This window comes from Elephantulus edwardii, unplaced genomic scaffold (genome assembly GCF_000299155.1).
Source record: "Elephantulus edwardii isolate Elephantulus edwardi_28Jun2011 unplaced genomic scaffold, EleEdw1.0 scaffold00004, whole genome shotgun sequence".
Classification (NCBI taxonomy): Eukaryota; Metazoa; Chordata; class Mammalia; order Macroscelidea; family Macroscelididae; genus Elephantulus; species Elephantulus edwardii.
Window position 1 is genome coordinate 35,877,169 of NW_006399754.1, and position 26,481 is coordinate 35,903,649.

At 46.0% G+C, this 26,481-nt stretch overlaps 1 protein-coding gene and 1 pseudogene across 1 annotated transcript in view; one reads left to right on the forward strand and one right to left on the reverse strand.

The window, feature by feature from the left end:
* The window catches only part of N4BP2L2 (NEDD4 binding protein 2-like 2), a 63,181-nt gene that overhangs the window by 9,420 nt on the left and 27,280 nt on the right, over positions 1-26,481 (reverse strand). The window contains exons 2-5 of the mRNA XM_006879637.1: positions 16,079-16,203; positions 15,269-15,357; positions 14,821-14,897; positions 12,049-12,198 (exon numbers count right to left, since the gene is read on the reverse strand). Of these exons, the coding sequence (XP_006879699.1) occupies positions 12,049-12,198; positions 14,821-14,897; positions 15,269-15,357; positions 16,079-16,203 (441 nt within the window). The remainder of the gene's footprint in view (positions 1-12,048; positions 12,199-14,820; positions 14,898-15,268; positions 15,358-16,078; positions 16,204-26,481) is intronic.
* Positions 18,834-19,291, forward strand: LOC102876645 (annotated as a pseudogene).

The window sequence follows — 26,481 nt, forward strand, 5'->3', positions numbered from 1 at the left end:
ACCAAAGAAGTCAAAGACTTGTATCCTGAAAAGTGGAACACTGAGAGAACCAAGGCTGTGTGAATTGGAAGGCCGTACGTGACCTTGCAGACAGCACTCTCTTAGAGACCTTATGTGCCAGCTGTCCTCGGACCTGCAGGTTTGCTAAGGGTTGACTGGATGGACACAAACACAGGAGTCAAGACCTCATCTCCTCTCCCACAGACACAGAAGAGACCTGGCGGAGCTGTGTCCGACTCGGAGCCCTGCCTAGGAAGTAGATGTGACGGGGACAAATGAAATGGGCTTTCGCTTTTGCTTGACTTCCTCCTGTCGAGGGCCTCTCCAAAGTTCTAAAGAGCAAAGATGTCAATTTAAAGACTAAGATGTGCCTGATCCAAACCTTGGCATTTCAATTGCTTTCTATGCACCTGAAAAGTTGGACAATGAACAGAGCACACTGAAGAACTGCTGACGCTGAACTGTGGTGCTGGCAAAGAGTACAGAGTATCTCACGGACTGACAAAAATCCAAACAAATCTGCCTTTAAGGCAGAGTAAGCAGAGTGTCCTTAGAGGCAAAGCTAGTGACACTTGATCTCACTCACTTTGGGCGTATTTTCTGAAGAAACCCGACCTTGGAGATGTGAGGCTGGGAACACCCCATGAGATGGACTGAGGCAGTAACTCCCACCAAGGCCTGGAGCAGGGCCGAGTTCATGGGAGGCGGGGCTCGGCACGCTGGGCTGCACTAACCACCCCACCTGCCACCTCCTGGTTTCTTCCCTTCCAGGCACTACTACTACATCTGTGATGAGAAGCAGGTTGAGAGGGTCCAAACACGCTGCAGGAAACAGTGTCACGTGCACAGTGGACACTCAGTGTGCTGGCCCTCGCTACGGCCACCTTCTGTCACCTCTCCTGTGACTCAGCACATGCTTGCGTCAGAGGTGGCTTTGAGACATCTGTCACACACGTAGCTACAGCTTTTCACTCTGGAATTATGGTGCACCCAAGCTTAAGCCCCCAGCACATACCCCGAAGAATCCTGGGTGACTACCCGCCACTCCATCGGGAGCAGTGTCCTCTTATAAAGATCTGGGGTCTCCAAGCCCTAGTGAAGGCTGCTGCGAGTGGGAATCCACTGACGGCAAGAGGAGGTGGTTTTCTTTTCAGGCTGGTGGTGGTGAAATGCTTGGTCTCTTTCTGAAAGTTTGGTCATTCAAACCCACAAAATTGCTCAGACACACAAAGGCTTGTCCATCTGCTGCTTATAAAGACCACGGCCTAGAAAACCCGACGTGGCTGGTGTCTGTACCACAGGAGTGCCCGTCAGTGGAAGGTGCCCTACCATCTGCCCCTGCAGACTGCACGCTGCTCGTGAAGCTGGGGTCTGGAAAGGACCACCTTCGGCAATGTGCTGCCCATGACTTGGGGCTTCACCCCAATCTTATGTGGGTTTGTTTCTTTTTAAAAACTATTTCTGGCGGGCTCTGGTGGCCTAGTGGCAAGAAACTGCACTACAATCCCAGAGGTGTGAGGTTCGAATACACCAGATGCTTTGCTGAAGAAGGAGGGACAATCTCCTGTACTAGTCAGATCCGATTTGATGGTACACATACAAAAAAAACCCCAAAACAACAACAAAAAAACCCACAACTATTTCTTATGATTTGTGTAATATTTAAAACATTAGTCAATGCAACTATGCAGAAATAAGTATGCCAAAATTCTGCGGAGGAAAACATATTAAAGAGACGGATTATCTGAAATTTCAGATGCTCTGACCACTTCATTATCATGCTTTGGCAGTCAAATGACTTCCACTTCAGTCTCAGTAAGTCTCCTAAAGGCAGCTTCACGCAGATCCCACCTTCTGTCATCTGTCCTTCAAAGCCTTCCTTTAGGGTTAAGATGGCTGTAGGGATGGCATCTTCAAGTTTAAGATCTTCACCTCATCTTTTCTCCAGGAAAGTTTTCTCATTCACATAGTTCTTTCCCACCGCTGTGGCTTTCGAGGCAAAAGAAACTCCAGATGGATCTGACTGCGATAAGTAAGGTCATTCCTTCATCCCAACCATAAATGAACAGGGAAACGCCAAATGGACATGACCGACTGGGTGTGTTCCTGCATCACAGAAGCTACCCTCCGAGCCAGCAGTGCTGCGGGAACGGGCTCCAGGTAAACAACGGCACATGGCCAAGCTGGTCGTGAGCTCTGTGACCTGGCCGTACCACTGTCCACCAATCCTATATGCTTGGTGCTTCCTTCCACTCTGTGTACACTCCCCTCATCATACAGAATGGATTTGTCTTTTTTCCCGCTGCCAACACCACACCATTTACAGCTTTAATTCTCACTGAAAGGGCTCCTTCAGCTACAGGAGTCAAAGCACATTTGATATGGACAAGTTGACCAGACGGGCTGAACACTGCAGTGGTACGCACGTTCTGCCATCTACTCAGAGCAGCACCTCAAATTAACTTCTAGTGGGTCTGGGGGCACACCTCTTCAGGCATCAGCTTTCCAGGGCTGTCCCACCACTGCACCCCAAGGAGGCTCACCCACAAACACAGAACAGTGCTAGCTCACAGGTCTGGACTGGCAAGTCAGGACCAAACAGTCCTGAGAACAAATACCTACTACAAAGAAACAGAATTACAGCAGGTCCATCCTGCAGTAGAGGAAGTCTCAGAGAGGTTTGAGGTTGGAAGTACCCAACTTAATGAACACTCTGTAACTTTAAAAATGACAACTGTATACAGCCATGTTTATTACTGTGTTGTTTACAACAGCAAAGAGATGGAAGCAACCCAAGTGCCCATCAACAAATGAATGGATAGAGAAGCTGTGGTATATTCACACAATGGAATACTACACAGCACTGAAAAACATGGTACTCATAAAATAGTATACAAAATGGGTGACCCTAGAGGACATTATGCTGAGTGAAATATCTCAGTCACAAAAGGACAAATTCTGCATAATGCCACTATTATAAAACAGGACTGAAATGGGGGTTGGGGAAAACTAAGAAAAGAGAGGATAAGTAACGAACACTGCATTGAAATAAATGAGGGAAAGAACTGTCTGGAAGAAATATATGATTAGGTATTATTTGCATGACAACAGTCCAAAAGAAGAGGTGCATAGCAAAGTGGACTGGGGCGGAATTGTGCAACAATGAAAGAATCTTTTTAAAGAGAAAAGCGAAGTGGGGGGTAGGGAGGAAAATGTGCAACAATGAATAAATGGAAATCATAAGTTTTCTGTCAACTTTCATTAAAATATCAATAAAAAAAAATTTAAAAAAAGACAACTTTAGAAAAGCCAGGAATGTACCCTTTAGAAGCATTATCGCCCGGTTTCCTAACTATTTCTTAAACACCAGCCATCACTGCATTTGCCTATAGCTCCCACAGCCATTACTCAAACCCCACCCAGCGGGATCTTTACTCAAGTTTCTTTTGTTTCGCTGCAGAAACTCCTGGACACTTTGGATCCAAATCCTCTGGAACTCAGTTGAAATGTCCCCATTTCCAAATTGCCCTGATTGTCATTAAATGTCTTTTCATCTCATCCAGCTTCTGCCATTTTTCTCTTTGACAGTTTCAAGAGAGAAGTAGACTCTGTGTTGGGTCCATGCAGGCTTCCACCTCCCTCCAGCACAGCCCACCACATCCTCCGGCTGTCCTCCTGGGAGTGCAGAGCGGTGACTTGACAGTGTCAGAGGGAAGGCCTGTGGGACAGCGTGCACTGTGTCAGGATGAACGGTCAGTTCAGTATGGATTCAGCTCAGAGGCAGAGTGGACAGCAGAGTGACGGTGAAGACTTAACTCTGACGGTACAGGGGAAGTTCAGTGCCAAGCTGCTGACGGAAAGACCCGTGGCTGGGACCCACCGGCCGTTCAATGGGAGAAAGGTGGTGTCTGCTACCAGAGTCACCTGCGCCACAGTTGATGCTGACTGACGGTGAGCACACTGGACAGAACGGCCTGAGTGCCCAGGGGATTTCTCTCCCTGTGCACCGTAGGGGCTCTGGTGGTACAGTGGTTAAGTTCTCGGCTTCTAATGGTAACATCAGCAATTCAGGCCCACCCGCCAATCTGCCAGCCCCGTGCTCCAGGGTCACTACAGCTCACAACACTCGACAGTGGTTTGGTTTGGATCGGCTGAACAAACACCTTTCTCAGAGTATCTCAAGGCTCAGAATACTGGGTTCTGCTTTGTCCAATGAGCCCTCTCCACCCTCCAAGCCCCCCAGTCACAGCAAAGCCTCTCGATAAGCAAATGAGGAAAAGTTGGCTAATTTTCAGCATGCTTTATGACGGTTTCAACATAGAAATAAAGGCCATCCACTTTCACTAATGACCTCAGGCCGCCACCTGATAACTGCCAAGGATTCGGAATTCACTGCCCATGGATGACTGGCACACGATGCACTCATAAATTCACCAGCACACTGACGGGAAGGTGCTGGGCACAGAGAAGGGGCCGAAGAGCTCATGCCCTCGCCCTCCCCTGGCTGTTTTCCTGAGATGCAGACGAGCTCATCTCTCGGGCCTCAGTTCCTCCAGTGTAAAATGTAACATGCGAACAGAAAGACCTGCAAATCTCTAACACCTTCTTTTCCTCCAAGCACATTAAATATTTTATGACAAAGAAACCAGTGCGAGGTTTAGCATTTCATCACAAAGCAAAGACTCCACTATGAAGCCAGTTCATGCACACTCTCATCACTGCTCTGAGCGGACAAGAAGGCATGCACCAAGGTCACGGTCAAGCACAGTGGATCGTGGATCGGCCAGTGGAGACATGAGAGCACAGGCCCTCCCCTCCCCTCCCCTTCTGGCCACAGCATTCCAGTCACTGCCATCTTTGCCGCTGCTTCATATACAAAAGTTTTTTGCTCATGTTGCCCCCATAGCATTAGTCATTTGCTCTCTAATGAAATCAAACACACCCTGCCAAATTCATAGCTTCTGGAAGTCTTCACAACGCTCTCTTCTCAGACCCATTATTAATGAGAATTATTGTATTATGAAGAATAAAAATGATTCTTAAGAACCAATGGCTCTTTTTCACCTGTTCCCTAAAAAGACATGCCTGAGGGCTGGCTTCAAGTTTCGACGTGGACTGCACAGATATTCCACAGACAAAACCTCCAAAGAGCTAAGATTGTCCTCGGCCGACTCCAGGGGCATCACTGTCTGACACACTAGCTTTAATCTGACCTGACACCTTCAAACACAAGGACAGGCGTGGAGTCTGTAAATGACCCATGCTTCGTGCTGCTCTATGTCCAGTTCACATAGCTGTGAGAACTGGATGGCAACCGTGAACCAGTGGCCTGGACTGATGCACCCCGTGCCAGCCTGTGCCTCTCAGCTCTGGGCCTGAGGGTACCACCACCAGGTCTCCCAGCAGAGAAGTAACAGCATCAAACGTGTCTCTCTTGATCGTCTCACACCAAGTCCAAGCCACAGGAGCTTATCAATAACGAATGCAGCAAAGTCTCAGCGCCACACGTGTATCTAATGAAAAAGCGACATGCTTTTCCTCCGACATTCTCTCATTACTTGAGGTCTATGCACTCTGCCTACTGTCTGTAAAGTCATGTCTTCTACTTCAGTGTGAAAGCAGAAACAATCTAAAAAGTGAGACAAGACATTGGTCTCAATGTTATTACAAAGGACCCATTTTCTCTGCCTCTCCCACTGCTCCAATGCATGCCCTCCACCTGATGTCTGCTCGATCACATGACAATTCTGTCACCTCCCTGAGCAGGTTATAAACACCGAATGCTGGTGTCCCCACAGCCGGCTGTTCACACCTGGACTGAATCATCGGTGAACAGCAGCCAGGATCGCAGGTGGGCAGTGCTCATACACCAGCGACGACACACTGAGCAGACACCAGGGGAAGTGTCCCCAGAGAGAACAGGAGGAGAGAAAAATGGGCAACACTAAAACAACACCAGCTTATTAAAAAAGAATTGGATTTGGCTGGGCGGGCCGAAACACTGCCCTGGGACTGAATCCCCCAAATTTGGCCAATCAGATCATCTCATAGAAACTGTCGTATGATACACCTGAAGTAAAACTCCAGTGTTGGTGACACACAGGGACTCGGAGCGTCACAGCCAGTACTCAGTCTCTCACAGGTTAGTGCAACACTCTTCACTCTCCGTGCTAATGGGCAACGTGAACAGCTGAGCCAGGAAATGGCCAGTAATCCCATCACTCCTTCCGACCCTACTGCATTTCTAGTGCATATAAACACCACTGCTGGAGCACTTCTTTCTTTTTGTTCAGCCTGCATCAGGCAACTGAGCTGTAAAAGATCTTTTCAAAATCCTATCACATGAAGGTCACTTTGAAGCCTAGAGCGTATAAGGCCTGAGCCATTATGTTTACTACCTTCTCTTTTGCAAGTAAAAGCGAGGCAATGATTAGGAAAAAATCAAAGAATGACTGATGGCTTTTAACTACGGCAGATGATCAATCCAGAGAAGTCCACGGGCTGCCAGTTGTTGTCGCAGTTATGTGCCACTGAGTCGCTTGTGACTCACAGCAACTCTATGTACAGCAGCTCTGAACCCTCCTCTATCCTGCGCCAATCTCACTGTCTCTGACACACCTACTCCCATTACCCTAGTCACCTAGTCAATCCACTGCATCCAGGATTTTCCTCTCTTGCACTGTCCCACCACCCTTCCAAGTATGATGTCCCTCTCCAAGAACTGATTGCTCCTTGCAACATGCCAAAAAGTATGTCAGATGAAGCATCAAAATCCTTGCCTCCAAGGAGAAGCCTGGTTTAACCCTCTCTAGGGTGAACCTGTTTGTTCTCCTATCAGTCCACTGTATATTCAATACTCTTCTCCTGCACCACAGCTCAATTCTCCTACCATCCCTAGATACTGCTCAGTTTTCAGATGCATAGCAAGTAACTGTGAAGACCATAGCCTGGATCAGGTGCACCTTAGTCTCCAGACTGACATCACTGGTCTTCAATACCCTGGTGAGGTCCCCAAGAGCAGACTTTCCCAGTGCAATTTGTCTTTTAATCTCCTAGCTGCTGGTACCAAGAGTGTTGATTTTGAAGCCAAGCAAACTGAAGCTGTTAACAATCTCAATCTCTTTACCATCTATCATGATGCTGCCAATCAGCCCAGTGGTGAGAATCTTTGTTTTCTTGATGCTGCGCTACAATCCATATTAAAGGCTGCAGTCCTTGACCTTCTGCAGCAAGAACTTCAGGTCCTCCTCAGTTTCAGCAAGCAGGGCTGTGTTATCTGCCTAACACAAGTTGTTGATAGGTTTTCCTCGATGCCACCTTCCTCCTCATAGAACAAATCTGTCCTGCAGGAGTAATGTCAGAATGAACCTTAGGTCTTACTTACTTCACTCATGCTGTCAGGCAGGACCAATCACAGAAGGACATCATGCTTGCAGAAGGTGAAGGTCACTGGAAAAGAGGCAGGTCTTCGATGAGACGGACTGACAGAGCACTGAGTAACAGGTTGACCAGAGCAGGAGTTAGGAGGATGCCACAGAGCCTGGTGGTGCCCTCTCCTCTTGTGGAGAGGTCTGTGAGCAAAACCGACTCTACGGTACCTAACGAGTCACTGCGGTTGAGGGTCAGTGAAAGACGGGCAGGCTGACCCAAGGGGCTCCCGCAGAGCGCCGACTGTCAGACCACAAAGCGCTTCACTCCCTTGTCCCTGGCGTCACTTACAGGTCGGCACCAGCCCGAGGACATCTAAAAACAGTAACTGCCTATCAAAAACAGAAGTAAAAAACAAAGACAAACCAGTATCACACAATTTCAAGGCTAAAACAAGCGCTATTACAGCTGAAACTCTAAAATATTCATCCCATTGGTTCATCCATATTTACACCTTAAGAAGGAAGGCTTCACAGACGTCTATAAAAAAACAGAGCCTGCTGAAATGGAATTGCTCAAATTACAGTGCGAAATGCAACTTGTGTTCAAATTACACAATTTCAAATTTTGTGCTCTACTAAACTGGATGTTTCTCTGTCACCAACACATCCCAACAGCCCGAGACACCTCACAGGTCCAGTCAGAGATGAGCGAGGCTCATGGAGCAGGGAACACCTCCGTGCCTGCAGCAAACCCTGCTTCTCAGTGAGCTTCGTAGGGTCTACCCTCAGAAAGCTCTCCATACTTTTACACTAGTCTGCCTTAAACCTTTCGTGGAACAAATAAAAACTTAAATACATTAAAAATAGTTTATCAAAACTAAAAAGCAAAGAGGAAAAAAAAACCAGAAAAAATCTGAAACAATATCCACGAACTGTGGTACAATACAGAAGCGGTAAGCTGCACACACGTCAAGAGTGGCCCACCAGGAGATGTGCGTGTGAAATCAAGTCCACTGCTGCAGCACCTCCATTCCTACAGACCCCAGCACGGAGCAGAGGCGGCCCCCGCTCCAGCACGGTCCATGGCCTTGTCCTATGCACGCACGTTCATTTCTATTCTCCACTAAGCACACACACAAAAATGAAAATGACCCACGGTGCTTACACAAACTGCTCATTTCCCACCTTGCTTAGAATGCGTGAAGTAAAACACACCAACCACAAGCCATGACAATCTCAAAATGGTGACCTCCCTGTTTTGGAAGCACTTAAGATTAAAAAAGAAAACAGCATTTGGTTGTTGTTACGTGCCGTCGAGTTGCTTGCGACCCTATGTACAACAGCCGTAAACTCTGCTCTGTCCTGTGCCAATCGCACTGTCTCTGACACTCCCATCCCGATTATCCCAGTCACTGAATCAATCCACCTCATAGAGGGCCTTCCCCTCCTGCGCCGTCCCTCCACCCTCCCAAGCATGATGTCCTTCTCCAAGGACCTCTCCCTCCTTACAGCATGTCCAAAGTATGTCAGACGAAGCCTCAGAATCCTTGCTCCAAGAAGCAGCCCGGTTTAACCCTCTCCAGGATGAATCTAAATTATTATCTCTGGTTATTTAATATTACAAAAGTACTAGGAAATGAAGCTCAATTTGACATATCTAGAAATTTCCTTCAGAATGATGATTTTTAATATGATCATATCTTTTCATAATTTCTTTCCTAAAGATCTTCTATTTAGTCGAAAAAAATTTGGAGGATTAACAGTATGCTATTCAAAGCTCTGGATTTTCTCTGGAAAGGTGGAGAGGCACCAAAAGATAGGAAGGCCCTCAACCAGGTGGATTGACACAGTGACTGCAGCAATGGGCTCAGGTGTGTCAGAGATTGTGAGGACAGCACAGGACAGGGCTCAGATCTGTGGTTCGCAGGGTCGCTGGGAGTCCTACTTGACTTGACGGCTCCCTTAACAACTCCTAAATGAAATTTAAGGAGTAATACAGACACGAGAAATGGATAGAGAATACCTATCCAACAGTTGTTTCACCTGCCCCAGAGAAAAATCCTTGGTAGTATGGCCAAAATGTGAAAATTCATATAAGAGGGTATGAAAACCCAAGCTCAAGTATCAAGAAATGTTTCTCAGAGATAAAAAGACGAGAGTCACACCTGAATGAGCTCTGTGGATGGTTAAGCATAAACACCTTTTACGTGCGGGAATTAGCACATTATAACTAGGTTCCATTTCAGTAAGAGGATCGAATCAAGATCAGCACACACTATAAATAACAGTAAAATAAATAACGTAGTGGTCATTCAATGAAGCAGCACTGAGGATAACAAACCATGCAACACACACATCTAACTTCCAGCAACTGAAGTGACAGCTTGTTGAGAATGTGGTCTGTCTGGTTTGAACCCTAAAGTATACAGGAAGACACGCCAGTGTTTACGTTTTCAAACAATACCTGGGAAAAAACAAAACAAAAAAACAATACCTGGAGAAACTGTGTTAAGACTCAAGATGGCTGGCTAAGGAGAAACAGAGTTTAATGGCTATGAAGTGTCATCAACTGTAAGTACAGAGGGATTAGAATGAGGGTTTTTATGTGTTTTTTAAAAGCCTTCCTTGCTGAAACTGAGGAGGACCTGAAGTGCTTGCTGCAGAAGGTCAAGGACTGCAGTCTTCAATATGGATTGAAGCGCAACATCAAGAAAACAAAGATTCTCACCACTGGGCCAACTGGCAGCACCATGACAGATGGAGAAGAGACTGAGATTACTAAGAGTTACCAGTTTGCTCGGTTCCACAATCAGCACTCTTGGTGTCAGCAATCAGGAAACCAAGAGATGAATTGCCTTGGGAAAATCTGTTGTCAGGGACCTCTCCAGAGTACTGAAAAACAACAATATCAGTCTAGAGATTAAGATGTGCCTAATCCAGGCCATGGTCTTCACAAATATTTGCTATGCATCAGAGCGCTGAATAATGACTAAGGATCACAGAGGAAGAATCGATACCTTTGAGTTGCGGTGCAGGAGAAGTCTTAAACATACCATGGACCGCCAAGAAAACAAATAGGTCTGTTTTGGAGAGAGTGAAAGCAAGTTTCTCCTTGGACATGAGGATTCTGAAGCTCCGTCTCACACACTGTGGGCACGTGGCCAGGAGAGACTGGTTCTTAGAGAAGGACGTTACGTTGTAAGGGAGGTGGAACAGTGCAGGAGAAGAAGACCCCAGAGGAGATGGACTGACATGGTCACTGGGACAATGGGGGTTGATGTGTCAGAATTAGTGAGACTGGCTCAGGGCAGGGCAGGCTGCTGAAGCTGTACATAGGGCGCTATGGGTCGCAGGTGACTCAATGGCACATAACAACAGTAAGCTGCTAACTCCTAAAAGAGTATACATCGCAGAAAACATTAAAGAAATACTTTTCTATAAAATACGTAGAGAAGAAGGAATACTGGGAGAGAAGGTTTAAAGGCAGTGATGGAATTTTCTGTCGTCATGCTGCAAAGAGAAATGCTTACTTGACCAGGTCAAGCAAAATCTGTGAAGCATAAGGTGCATTCCAAAACCCTGGAAGTAAATTCCAGCTCCAGTTTTTTGATTTTATTTTCTTTTATGAGAAGGAAATTGGCTCTATAGAAAACTTAAAAACCCAGGAAGAGAACAGCTTACAGGTTACATCCAATCAGTGCTAAGTAAGCAGCTTTCCAAATTGTTCTTCTGTTCCAAACACGACACTCCATGGAATTTGGGAGAAGTGACAGCTGTCAGAAGGGCACCAGGCCCCTCTTCTAAGCACACAGTGGATTTTCTCTTTATCCCTTCTGGAACTGGAGGAGGGCGGAGGCATGGCAGTGATGTTCAAGGAGACTGACTTAGAAATGCAAAGACCACTGAGTCAAGTAAACCCAGCTCCCAGGCCCGCAGGCAGAGCAGGCCCAGTCCCAGAGTTCCCACAGCTGTCACCTCTACAGAAGCAAATGCACCAGCTTTCTTCCCAGGGGCCACGGCTGGGCTGGACCTACAGACCATGTGGTTAACAGCTGACTTCTTCAGCCACGGCACCACCAAAGCACCTCCAATATTTATGACACAAATATGTACACAGAATCTCATTGGAACAAAATAGGTGCAAGTAAATTATATCTTAATAGGTTTCGTCAGACTAAAATGCTGAAAATTTATTCTACCCGTATAATGAACAAAGAAATCAACAGGACCTATAACAAGTGGAATTTTCTGCACATATCAGGTAGTCAGTAAGAAATACCAAAGCTTTATAAGAAGTTAGATTTGAGTAAGAACTAGGGAAAACTGTTCACTGTACCTACAAAATCAGGGAAAGTGGCTCAAAACTCCATTCGAGAGAAGAATTCTTCCTACTCACCAGGCTCAGCAGCTGATAATCACCAAAGGTGTTCCCACAAAGAATTATTAAAACGTTTAAAACCACATTCAGATTATTTTTATTTACAGTTTAAAATTGTAAACAACTTGCTGGGACATCCTCGGTGAGGCGGGTGAGCCGTTTTATTTGAAGCTAGTTAAGGGCTGGGGCAGCCTCACTAATTCTGGTTTAAAGCCAAGCAGCCAATGGACTGGCTGGCTGACAATGGAGCTGCTAGTAAACTGGTGCAGTCGCCTGGCGGGGTGCGTCTAGGGGTCCCCCCACCTCGGTCTCCACTCTGGAGGCGGAAGTCTCTGAGCGCCTTTGTGGGCTGGCTCCACTGAGTTCATGACAATCGCGATGGACATCTGGAACTCATAGCGCTCCAACATCTGAGCGATCTTCTTCCGAGACACGCCATGCTTGTTCCTCCTGTGAGACAGAAAAGGTGTTTCTATCTTCCTTCCCGGCGCGTGGGCCGACACTCCTCCACTCCCAAGGCACAGGGCACCGCTCTAAGGTCTCAGCAAGGCAGCGCCAGGACATGGATTTCAGGGGCTCATCCTGGCTCTCTCCAAGATTTGCAACCCATTTTCCAAAGTGTGAGGACACCATAAACCATGGGACAGTGTTAATGAAGTATGGACCCTTTCTACAGAGGAACTTAACAGAACCCCAGAGTACACGCCCAGTGCCGAGCCCTTTCATGAACAACATCCAAGGTTATGAGACACTGTCTTGAGAATTACAGATGGACTTCCATGACACAAGAATCAATATAGACTACAGCTTTTTAAAAGTAACTCTAGGAAGCTCTGATAGTGTTTAAGTATGTATTATTATCTATAAATTATTAGTAGAGACATAACATGGACACAGCTCACAGACAGTTTTGAAGAAACACTCAAAAGAGTCAAAGAAACAGGACACACAGTTAAAAAGTTTGAAAGTTAGTTTGGAAAAATAGCAGCCTTAATTAATGACGTTAAGGCAAAAGCAGAGCTAGTAAAACTTCAGCGCAAGGAAGTGACACAGCCTGCTGGCGTGTGTCACCAAGTCAATCCCGACGCCGCGCCAGGTGCAGCTGCCCCTGCGGGTCTCTGGAGTTGTGGTCCTGACAGGCGTGATGTGCTGAGTCCCCAGGGCCCGCCATCTGGCTAGCAGCCAGCAGGCTCTACGATGCCAGCAGCATCCTGGGGGCAGGGTCACTGGAGGACTGTGGTGACCTTCGAGGAAGAAAGGCAGCAGTGGGCAGGAAGAGCCAGGAGGGGCGTCTGGCACACAGCCGGCTGACGGGCAGTGGTGAAGGCGAGAGGAGGGTTGAGTCGGCAAAAATTCACTGGACTGATCCTTCTATGGAAAGCACAGTCCACCGGGCTGACCCTTCTCCATCAAGCACAGGCCACGGGGCTGATCCTTCTACGCTGAGCACAGTTCTCTGTGTGTGCTTACTATATGTAACAAAAGGGGCTCAGGATGGATTCCTGACTCACAGAAAATGGTTTCAAATTTCTTCTCCATCATAGTTTCTTGCAACTTATATTTAATGATAATAATGATTTATCTTGGAGAGGATTAAACCAAGCTGCTCCTTGGAGGCAAGGATTCTGGGGCTTCGTCTGACATACTTTGGACACGTTGCCAGGAGGGACGGGTCCTTGGAGAGGGACATCATGCTTGGGAGGTGGAGGGACAGCGCAGGAGGGGAAGACCCTCTATGAAATGGATTGATTCGGTGACTGCGGTAATCGGGATGGGTGTGTCAGAGGCAGTGCGGTTGGCGCAGGATAGAGCAGGGTTTACGGCTGTTGTGCATAGGGTCACTATGAGTCGCAAACGACTCGACGGCACATAACAAACAACAATTCAGGGAACGGGTTACAAAATAAAAGTTTATTTCTTTTTCAAAACTGTGGCTACCTAGGGAGCTCTGGTGCCTAATAAGGAGTTGTCCTGCCAATCAGAGGCAGGAGGTTCAAATCCACCAATTGTTCCAAGGGAGCAGGCAGCCTGCAGTGCAGGCAGCCTCTGAAAACTAAGGTTGTAAACTGCCAGATTATGGTTCCATGAATCCACAAAAGGCCAAAAAAGACGCTCACCCAAGCTCAGCTCTGTGACAGGCAACAGTCAAGCCGGCTGTCGATGGAGAGTCAACGACATTTCGAATGCCTGTTGTTGCTGTGTGCCATCGAGTCAGAACCAATGCATAGCTGACCCTCCAGCAAGTTTTCAGAGGCAGTACTCGCATGGGAAGAGATTGCCCATCCTTCTTCTGGGGAGTAGCAGGTGAATCTGGGATGCCTCAGGTCTGAAATCTAGAGAGTTGGGGGGAGTGGCCTGGCAAGGGATTCTGGGGGCCGAGTCTGTGCTGTCTGAAGCTTCAGTGCTCCACTGATCGCTGCTCAACTTCCAGAGCAGGTGATGATGACACGCTGCCCCAGACACTGCCGGCTGCTGGCAATCAGTGCACGTGCTCTCAGCGTTACAGAACCCCTAACCCCAATGCCAGAGCACACAGATCTCAGGATAATGGACCTGCAAGACCAAAGATCGGAAAGGGGTGCACGATGAGGAGGCCAGGGGGCACCAGGAAAATGGGTGACAGACCCCAGGAGGAAGGGCAGAGGCGAGACAGTGCAGAGCCGCCAGCCAGCCAGGCCCACCAGGTGAACACCACACCAGAGAAGAACTCACTCTAGCATAACTGACACCCAGGGTGAAATGGCAGCATCTGCTGAAGGAAGAGGGAGGAAGTGCAGGACAGAAGATCCATGGAAATGAGAATCACACGGTGGGAGCCGGGAGAGTGCACTTACATTGTGAGCAGTCTATTAAATATTCTAGAACAAAATGTGTGTGAACGATTAAAATGGAAAACTAATGTGCTTTGCAAGTTACACTCAAGTCACACACACGAGTGCACACATACACGTAATGGTCTCAATTCACAAACAGCAAAGACAAGAAAAAGCTGGTTAAGTAGCAACAACAAACTGACCATGTAGAAGAGAAATGAGAACAAGACGTAAGAAATCAATCAATCAGGTGTCTTACTTTTCTAATTCTTCAGGATCAAACTTCCACCAGGTTTCAGGCTCGTGGAACTCGACTCTGTATCCTCTTCCTATGGCCTACACAGAGGGATGGGGCGAGGGGGACACACAGGCCAGAGAAAGCTTCTTACACTCAGAGAGAACGCACACGGCACGCACTGCATTACACAGCGGTTCTCAATCTGCTCAGCTAGCAACAGGTCTATTTTAAACTAATATATTCTGTAAAAAAATTAACTGAACAGGTTCCAATTAACATCTTCAAGTTCAAGCATAATAACAAAATAAACATTAATAAGCACTACTGTCAATTAAGGGGGGGGAAAGGCAGCAGCCCAACCAACATCTTCAGGAACAAAGACAGGTGTTCTACACAGATAACACAGAGCCATCTCATTCTAGAGCACAAGAAAGCAGTGAGCAAACACATCCCCAGAGCTTCGCTTTACCATCTCCACGTACGGCTTCATCTCCCAGGCCTGAGTGTTAGTGTTGTCAATGATGACCGGAGACCTTCCTTGAGCAATAGCTTGCTTTGCTGCAATAAAAAGAAATTTAGAAAACTAACCAAACAACAATGAGGTCAGCCCTGAGATCAGAAGAACTCCACGGGATGCCTAACTTAGAGAAGACAGCACTTTGTACCAAGTAAACCTGAACAGAAGAGGGCGCTCTGGTGGCTCGGAGGCAAGGAGCTGCTCTGTCAAGCCAAAGGCAAGCGCGTTGAATCCCCTCAGTACTCCACAGGTGATATATAAACAAGCTCTGGAAACCCACTGAAGGGCCAGGCATGAGTTGGTTTTGACTCGACGGCACATAACAACACAGAACAGTCACAGTGTGCATGTTGCACAGGGCAGAGCGGGGCAGGGCCGTGTTCTCTTGTCCAGGGTCCACGCGAGGTGACAATATGACAGCACTTAACAGCCTGGGGCAGTTCTAGCCTAACACGTGCTGCCAGAAGTCACCATCTACTTGAAGGCGATGGCTTAGTTTCAGAAGGACAGCCTGGGCTCTGCTCTTCAGGAGCTTGCCAACCTCACCCTGGAGGCAGAAGCTCGAGACCAAACGGAGACTCTAGCCTGCTGACTCTTAGTGGACTACTGAACATGAGGGCTACAACCAGGGCCCAATCCGCAATGACTGTGGGGATGGAGAGGACTGGGCAGTTCCCCATGCGGACAGACATGAAGTCAGAAGCACTGGCCAGCGCCTCGTGACCCGCTGGGGCCCCTCCCAGGAGGGGACTTCATACGCACCTCTGCTCTGGTTCCAGTCGTGGGCGTTGCTGAGCTGGTTCACGTCGTACCTGTACCCGTCGTGGTAGCGGAAGTAGTCGTCGGTGCTGAACACAATGCCGTCCTGGCTCTGACCGAGCAGGGTCCTGCCAACAAAAGGACCACAGGGGTGCCAGTTACCGAACCGCGACAGCAGCCACCGCCCATGTGGGAACGGTCGGCGATGACTCCCGGGCACCCCCAGCATGGTCACAGCAGGCAGCACACAGGTGCACCCAGTACACCTGGCAGACATGTGACTCTTCAGGAATCGGCAGGCCCCAGCGACCCTGCGGCAGGAAGTGTTTGGCAGCATTTCCCCCAATGGCGAGTGCTTTACTTTTAGTCTCTGTGTCCCATTTTAACGTCTCCAGGCCACTGCATACCTCCAGCGACACACAGCCACCACAAGGCAAACTGACAAGAGTGGTCATCTGTCCGGGGGTGCCAGGTCCTGCTCGTGCAGAGCCACTGTGTGTGTGCTGGGGGAGTGAGGTTGTTCAACTGTCAACCTTTCAGACAGCAGCAAAATCCTGGACCAGGGGGCCACCAAACTCCTTGACAAGATGCTGAATTTCCAAGTACAGAAAGTGCAGTCAGTGGCCAGAGCATTCAGAAATCCTTACAATGAACGGCTCCTCAAAGAGCTGGGGCTGTGCAGGGCGGCGGGGGCAGTGAGAGAATGCTCTGGAATAAGACAGTGGCTATCATTCACAGTTGTACGAACGGAGCAGGGGAGCACTACATGGTTTGGAACTGGGAAGGGAGTGTGTCAGGGATATATTCTGTCTCCATACCTGTTCAGTCTATATGCTGAGCAAATTATCCAAGAAGCTGGACTCTATGAAGAGTGTAGCATCAGGACTGGAAGGAGACTCATCAATAATCTGCATTATGCAGATGACACAACATTTCTTGGTGAAAGTGAGGAGGACTTGAAGCCCTTGTTGCTGAAGATCAAGGAATGCAGCCATCAGTATGAATTGTGTCACAATATCAAGAAAACAAAAATTCTTTTCACTGAATCAATAGGCAGTGTCATGATGGGTGGGGAGGAAATTGAAACTGCCAACAGCTTCATCTGGCTTGGATCCACAATTAACACCATTGGTACAAGCAGTTAGGAAATAAGGAGACGTAATACACTGGAGAAATCTGCAGTTAGAGACTTCTCCAAATTATTAAGGAGTAATGATGTCAGTTTGAGGACTAAGGTGCATCTGATACAGATCTTTCCGATCACTTGCTATGCATCCGAGACTTGGACAATGAATAAGGATGACAGAAAAAGAATTGACGCCTTTGAGCTGTGGTGTTGGAGAAGAGCACTGAACATCCCATGAACAGCCAAGAGAACAGATCTGTCTTGGAGATGGTGGAGCCGGAGTGCTCTTTGGAGGCAGGAATAATGAGGCTTTGCCTCACATACTTTGGGCATGTTGCTAGGAGGGGATATTTCTTGGAGAAGGACATGATGCTGCAGAGGGTGGAGAGTCAGTGAAGGAGAGGAAGCCCCTCGACCAGGTGGGTTGACACAGTGACTGCTGCAATGAGCTCTAGTGTCAGGAAGTGTGAGGATGGTGCAGGACAGAACAGGGTTCCGATCTTTGGTTCATACGGTCTCTATGAGCCGTGCTTGACTCAACGGCATTTAACAACATCCTTCACAGAACACATTCTTCTTCTTTGTGACCTGGAGGTACTCAACAATAACAGAACTGGGGACGGTGGAGAGAGGGGTGGAGAACGAACACCTACTGTCCCAAGATGGCTCAAAACTGAGTGACCCACCACTCCCATGGAGCTGACCCCACAGGCCAGACAGGCGCCACGCCCCACAGGGGTTCAGGGGCTGACCGCTCCTGAGTGGAGCATCAGGGCTTTCTCCCAGGGGCCTGAGGGGACAGAACCTCTAGCCTTTCAGATGGCAGCAGAAATCACAAATACCACACAGGAATTCCTATGGAATATTTACTTCCCATTTATTAAGTTAGGAGAAAGGAATCTACAATGAGACACTGTAATTACTCACATTAAATGTAACTAATATTATGAAACAAAATGTGTACAAATGATTAAATGAAAACCTGGTATGTAAACTTTCACTCAAAGAAAAGAAAAGAAAAAAAAATTAAAAAGAGTATCTACTTCTTCAAGGGAGCTTTGGTGGCCTACTGGCAAGAAGCTGCACTGCAGTCCCAGAGGCGCGCAGTGAAAATCCACCGGATACTCTGCTGGAGGAGGGGCAATCTCCTCCTGCACCAGTCAGATCCAATTTGATGGCACACACACAAAATAGAATAAAATTAAAAAAATAAAATAAAAAAGAATATCTACCTCTTCAATAATATAGTGGAAGTAGTAGCCATGACAGTAGGAATTAAAAAAAAAAAGCTATTCAGACTGGAAAACAAGTCAAGCTGCCTCTATTTGTACGTGGCATGATTCTACACGGAGAGCTCTAAAGAAATCATAAGAACATCTCAGGTAAGAGTGGACCTGAGCAAAGCTGCTAAAGATCAATAAACAAACTAGGCTTCTATACACCAGCAAATCTGAAAGGGAAATTAGGAAAGAAATTCCATTTACAGTAGCATGTAAGAGAATAAAATACCTAGAAATAACTCTACCCAGAAAAGAACATATACAATGAACACCATAAAATACTGTTGAGACTCGTGCGTGAGGCGAGCAGAGCCGGAGACGAGACTAGAGGCCGAACTCGGGATCTGACAAGATGGCCGGGCTGCCCCGAGGCTTATCAAGAAAACCCAGCGTTTGCTGGCAGAACCTGTTCCCGGGGTTAAAGCAGAACCAGATGAGAGCAACGCTCGTTATTTTCATGGGGTCATTGCTGGCCCCCAGGATTCTCCCTTTGAGGGAGGGACTTTTAAACTTGAACTATTCCTTCCAGAAGAATACCCAATGGCAGCTCCTAAAGTACGTTTCATGACCAAAATTTATCACCCTAATGTAGACAAGTTGGGAAGAATATGTTTAGATATTTTGAGAGATAAGTGGTCCCCAGCACCGCAGATCCGCACAGTTCTGCTTTCGATCCAAGCTTTGTTAAGTGCTCCCAATCCAGATGGTCCACTAGCAAACGAGGCAGCGGAGCAGTGGAAGACCAACGAAGGCCAAGCCATAGAAACAACCAGAGCATGGACTAGGCTGTATGCCATGAATAATAGTTAAGTCGGTCTGATCCATCCTCAAGTGTGCATCACTTCTCCTGTTCTGCCAAGACTTCTTCCTTTTTTGGTTGCATTTAATGGACACAGTCTTAGAAACATTACAGAATAAAAAGCCCAGACATCTTCAGTCCTTTGGTGATTCAATGCACATTAGCAAATCTGTCTTGTCCTGATTCCTGTTGTAAAGCATGAGCAGAGGCTAGAAGTATCATCTGGATTGTTGCAAAACGTTTAAAAGCAGTGGCCCCTCTCTGCTTTTATTAATTTCTTTCCCCATCATGGTTTTAAGTATAAAGCACTGTGAATGAAGGTAGTAGTCAGGGTTAGCTGCAGGGATGTGGGTGTTTTACTTTTTTTTTTTAGGGGGAGGTAACTTTATTTTAAATTTATGGGCTCCCTTCCCCCTTTTTATGGTGATCTAATTGCATTGATTAAAAGCAGCTAACCAGTTGTTCTTTAGAATATACCCTCTAGCCAAGTCTAACTTTATTTAGACGCTGTAGATGGACAAGCTTGATTGTTTGAACCAAAATGGGAACATTAAACAAACATCACAGCCCTCACTAATAACACTGTGACTTTGCTGTCAATGTAGAATCCTCCCTTCAAGAAAAAAAAGCTTGTGACCATTTTGTATGGCTTGTCTGCAAACTTGTGTAAATCTTATGTTTTAGTAAAATATCTTTTGTTATTCTAAAAAAAAAATACTGTTGAAAAAGACTTAAAAAAATGCAAATAAATGGACAGGAATTCCAGGTTGATGGGCTGGAACACTTAATATTGTTAAGGTTAATACCACCCAAAGCGATGTGCAGATCAAACTTCAAGACTTGGAGCTGAAGTCCAGCTGACAGCCCAAGAGCCTTGTTGACAGGAAGTGAAAAGCCAACTCTGAGCTATATACAGTGACAAGAAGTCAAATAGCTACAGCCCTGTGGAGAGCACAGAACACAGCAGAAGGACTCTCACCTAGTGGCTTTAAAACATACATACAGCTAACAAAAACACCATACAATACAACAGCCAAGAAATCAAGGCATGCTTCATTACACAACCCTGCTGTTCAAGGCCTTGTTAGAGTGTTGGAGAGCAAGGAAGGACTCCACTCTCCCTGACACCAGCGTGCCCCTGACCCAAGCCACAGGATTTTCATGTGCATGCAACACTCATAAGGAAAACTTAAGGACTGATGTCACTGTGTTCTTGTACTGGTCAACAGTATCCAATATCCCATGGACTGTTCAAAGAACAAGCAGATACGTTCTGGAGGAAGTAACAAGGGTTCTCCGTCTCAAGGAAGGTGAGACTTCGTCTCATGTACTCTGGGCATGTTGTCAAAGAGTGGACAGTCCTCTGCGCACCAGTTCTGTGACACTCTGGTCTCACCCCGCTTTGGTCCTCAGTCCCTTCCCCTCCCCATCCCCATTTGGGCTGTCATACATATCTTACTAGTTATCCTTCTATTTTTACAATAATGGTCAGACGCAGTATTTGTCCTTATGAGACTGAGTTCACTCAGCATAATGCTCTCCAGTCTCTCCCATGTTCATGGTTTTAAATCATTGCTCCAGAGTGCTGCATAGTATTCCACCATGGGAATGTACCAAAATTTCTCAATCCATTCACTTGCTGTTGGACATATGGGCTGTTTCCATCTTGCTATTGTGAAGAAGGCTGCTGTGAAAGAGCGGGTGAAGGAATTAGGAAAGATCCAGTGGGTACATGAAAAGACGGGTGATGGTGGGCACCAATGAAAGGTGGCTGGTTTTATAAAACGCAATGAATGGGAATAATCGTATGAAAAGCAATGTGAAAGAAGGAAAGGGTGAGATACAATGTACATGAATCTTGTATGGAATAAAATACAAAACTTACAAAATCTTTCCTTCAAAGTATTTGATATGTTAAATTGTTCTCAATGTTTACAACAACATGCATGCTTAATAAGGCAGCATTCTTGAAAAAAGTGTCTAGTCCTCAGGAAAAGACATCATGCTGGGAAAAGGGAGCCGACAAAAGAGAGAAGGCCCTCAGAGAGGTGGACGGCCAGGTGACTGCAGCAACGGCCTGAGCCCCGCAGGCGTCCTGAAGACGGTGCGGACCAGGGGAAGATTCAGATCGGCTGCTCACCAGAGCTGTGGCTGACGTGGTAACACCTAACAACACGTTGTTGCTGTGTGTGCCCTCGAGTCAGTACCAACTCACAGCAGAGCCTCCAGCACGCTTTCAGAAGTAGCACACTGCATGGGAGGAGAATGTCCATTGTTCTCCTCTAGAGCAGCTGGTGGGTTCAAACTGTGTGCCTTTGATATTGCAGTGCAGCTTCTTACGACTAAGAGTTCATCGGAGCTCTCTCGCTACAATAAGCGAAGTAACCTGTTTAGCTTACCGTTAGCTGATGTTAACAACAGAAACAAAAATGAGTGACATACAGATGGAGTCCAGAAAAACATCTACACATCTACAGTCAGCTAATTTTTTACAAGGGTGCTAAGTCTCTTTGATGGAGAAAAAGTCTCTTCAGTAATAATGGGAAAACTTAATTCTTCATGTAGAAAAATCCAGCATTTCTGTTTCATACCAAACACAAAAACAAATTTAAAATGATTTAAGAACCCAAATGAAAAACTAAAACCACAAAATATTTAGAAGCACAAGCAGGGGCCACACAGTTAGGTCTTTTCTTCCTTGAAGAATTATCTAACATTATTATACAAAAAAACATAAAAGGGGAAAAAATGGAATCTCATTAAAATAAAACTTTCACTGTTTCTTTGGGCTGTGCACCTAGCAGTGGGACTGCTGAACTAGATGGGATGTCTCAGCAAAGGATAAGCTGCTTTCCACAGAGGTTGTGTACGTGCACACGTCCACTCGCAGTGTGTGAGAGCTCCGATCTCTCCACGCACAGACCACAGACTGTCGTAAGAAGTCTTGCTGACCGTTGCAGCTGCTAACAGGGTGAGACGGGGTATCTAAGTGCTGATCTGTAGCTTTCTTACAGCTAATGACCTGGGACACTGTTCCCCATCCTCCTCAGCCATCAGAACGCCTGCTTTGCTCAAATGTCTGTTTTCATCCTCTGCCCACTTGGTAATTGTCTTTTTCTTATTAACACATTCAGAGCTTTTTAAAGAAATTTTATAAATTAGTGACTTTTTAGATGTTGTCACCAAATAATTTTCCTCAGTCTGTACATTCTCCTTTTAGTATTTGGAGGATGGACAGTCAGTTTTCAGTTTTAGGAGATCCTAATGATCTAGCTTATCCTTTGCTGGTTATGCATTCTCATTTCTATTTCATAGGATATTTGTTACATGTCATCAACTGGGATCTGACCCATAGCTGACCCTGCAGTAGGTTCAAAGGCAGTAAATTATTTGGGCGACTGACCATCACCACCACCACCCCCTCCACCGCCCCCCAACAAGTAGCTGGGAGATGTGAAGTGCATGCCGGGGGCTTGCAGCACAGCTCCTTCCCTTCAAGAAAGCAGAGTTCCCGACACTGGAGAGCCTAAATTGGCCCATTTTTTCCTTTGATGATCTTTATAGATTTAGGTTTTACTCCTAGGTCTTTGATCCAAATTAAGTCAAATGCTCTCCATGATGTGAGGGATTGGATGCTGGTTCAATTTTCTATAAACAGATACCATTTTGCCCGTACCATCTGTTTATAAGTCCTATCTTTTCTCCACAGAAGAGATTTTACTTTAGTCGAAGCGCACCTGTCCACCTAGGTGTCTGGCTTTCTGGGTTCTATGCCACTGGGTCTCACTGTACCAGCATCACTGTGGGATGCACCACCATCAGGCCTGCTGTAGCTGTCTAGTGGGCCTCCTACTTTGGATTTCTTCCTCACAACTTCATTGCGAATTCCAGGAATATTTCTGTAAGAATCTGGGGTCCTATCTCTTCAAAAGGATGACGGGATCTGGATTGCACAGTGTATGTACGCTGCCTTTGAGACTATTGTGATCTTCACAGCATTACATCATCGGGCCCATGACCACAGCATGTTTTTCCATTTATTTGAGTTTCTCACAATACTGTTTAGTAATTCTCTTTGTATAGGTCTTCTGGAACACTGGCTGTTGTTGTTGTTATGTGCTGTCAAGTCACTTGTGACTCACAGCTACCCCTATGTACAACAGCACTGGAACCTACTTGATCCTGGGCCAATTTTACTGTCTCTGACACACCTACCCTCATTACCCCAGTAACTGTGTCAATCCATCTCCACCCTTCCAAGCATGACATCCTTCTCTAAGGACTGCTCCCTCCTTGAAACATGCCCAAAGTATCAAAGTATGTCAGATGAAGTCAGAATCCTGGCTTCTGAGGAACAGCCTGGCTTCACCCTCACTAGGATGAATCAGTTTATTCTCCGAACAGTCGATGGAAATAGTCAACACTCTTTTCCAGCACCACAGCTCAAAGGCATCAATTCTCTTTCTATCAGCCCTAGTCATTGTCCAGCTCTCTGACTCAGAGCAAGCAACTGCAAAGACTATGGTCTGGATCAGGTGCACCTTAGTCTCTAGATTGAAGTCACTGCTCTCAGTACTCAGGAGGTTGCTGACAGGCAACTTTACCAATGCAATTTGACTCTTTTTAAAAAAAATTTTTTTAAATTATTAATTTCAATGAAAATTTACAGAGACTTTGGATTGCCATTCATTCATTGTTGCTCTTTTCTTCCCACCCACCCCTCCAGTACACTCCCCTCTTTGAAGAGTAAAAGAAAATTCTTTCATGTTTTACAATCCCTCCCCCCAGGTCCATTCCACTATGCAGCCTTTGCTCTGGACTCCCATCATGACAAAAATACCTAATCATATATCCCTTTTAAACAGTTTTCTCCCTTACCTGTTTCAATGCAGTACACATTATTGAACCCATCTTTCTCAGTCCTCCTCGAACCCCGATGTCAGTCCTGTTTTACAATAGTGGCACTATGCAGTATTTGTCCCTTTGTGACTGAGATACTTCACTCAGCCTAATGTCCTCCAGGGTCACCCATTTTGAATAATATTGCATGAGATCCTTGTTTTTCAATGCAGCATAGTATTCCATTGTGTGAATATACCACAGCTTCTCTATCCATTCGTTTGTTGATGGGCACTTAGGTTGTTTCCAACTCCTTGCTATTGTGAACAAAGCTCCAATAAACATGGGTGTGCATATATCTGCATGGGTGGAAGTTATGGTCTCTGGGGTATATTCCCAGTAGTGGAACTGCTGGGTCAAATGGTATCTCTATTTGCAACTTTTTGAGAAAGTGCCTTCCACAGTGGTTGCACCATTATTTACACTTCCACCAACAGTGAGTGAATAAGGGTTCCAGTTTCTCCATAACCTCGCCAGCACTTGTTGCTTGCTGTTATGTTAAATTTGGTATTCTTACTGGGGTGAGATGATATCTCATGGTTGTTTTGATTTGCGTCTCAAAGCTAGGCATTTTGAACATTTGTTCATGTGCTTGTTGGCTATTTGAATGTCTTCTTTGGTGAAGTGTCTGTTCATATCCTGTGCCCATTTTTCAATTGGGTTGTTTACCTTTATCTTGTGGTGCTCAAGTATTTTATAAATTCTAGATATAAGTCCCTTATTTGACATGTTCCTTTTTACCCTGTTGGAAAAGTTTTTTGATTTGCATGGGGATTTGATTCTTAGAAGGTCCCATTCATCTATTTTATCTTCTCCTTGTTGTAGATGCAATCTGACTCTTGACACTGGCTAGATTACTACATTTTTCCTTCTTTACGGGGCTAATGTTTTCCTAAGTTCTTATTTTCTGCATTCTCTTTGTCACTATAAAGAAATCCAACTGATGATCATATATTATTAATCTTGTACCTTGACATTTTGTGGAACTGGCCAATTAGATTAGGTCATTTTCTCACCAAGTCTTTGGTAATTTTTACATATAGGACCTTGTCACGTGCAAAGGGAAATAGCTACTTTCACACTGTCCATTTGGATGCCTGGTCTTGCATTATTGCTCTGGCTATGCCTCTCAATACAATGTTGATCAACAACAGTAATAAAGGACAACTTTGTCCAGTTCTTGTTTGCAAAGGGAATGCCTCAAGTCTCTCTGCACTGGAGCAATACTGGTCATGAGGTTAACAGAGTTCTTAGGATGTTGAGAAATTTCCTGTTTCTGTTCTGTCGAGTGTTGTTAGGAAAGGATGTGGAATTTTATCAAATGTCTTTTCTGCGTCAATCGATAGGACCATGTGATTCTCACCCTTTGTTTTAGTGATGTGACTGTTCTGTACTTTCTGCTACCCTGTACACCTGGCATGAACCTACTTGATCACGATGAACGATTTTTACTTTTTTTTTTGCCCAATACTGGAGTCTATTATCTACGATTTTATTGAGAATTTATTATGCATCTGCAGACCAGATCTGCTGGACTTTATGAGGAAGAATGCGGACTGAAGAAGACACATCAACAACCTGAGATATGCAGATGGCACAACCTTGCACATGGAAACAGATAAGGTCCTGAAGTGTCTGCTGCAGGTCAAGGACTGTAGTCTTTAATATGGATTGAATCTCAACATCAAGAAGACAAAGATTCTCACCACTGGGCCAAGTGGCAGCACCATGATAGATGAGGAAGAGACTGAGGTTATTAAAAATTCCAGTTTGATAGGCTCTACAATCAACACTCTTGGTACCAGAAGTCGGGAAATGAAAAGACAAATTGCACTAGGAAAATTGGCTGTCAGGGACCACTCCAGTGTACTGAGAAGCAATGATGTCTGTCTAGAGACTAAGGTACACCTGATCCAGGCCATACGGTATTTGCAATTACTGCACTGCTATGCATCAGAGAGGTGGACAATGACTAGGGATGACAGGATTGATGCCTCTGAGTTGTGATGCTGAAGAAGAGACTTGAAGATACCACGGACTGCCAAGAGAACAAACTAGAGGGTGAAACCAAGCTGCTCCTTGGAGGCAAGGATTGTGAAGCTCCATCTCATAAACTTTGGGCACATGGACAGGAGGGTGGAGAAAGACGTCATGCTTGGAGGGGTAGAGGGACAGCATAGGACAGGAAGACCCCGGATGAGATGGATTTACAGTAACTGGGGTATTGGGGGAAGGTGTGTCATTCAGAGAGAGACCGGCTCAGAATAGGCAGGGTTCAGAGCTACTGCACACAGTGTCACTA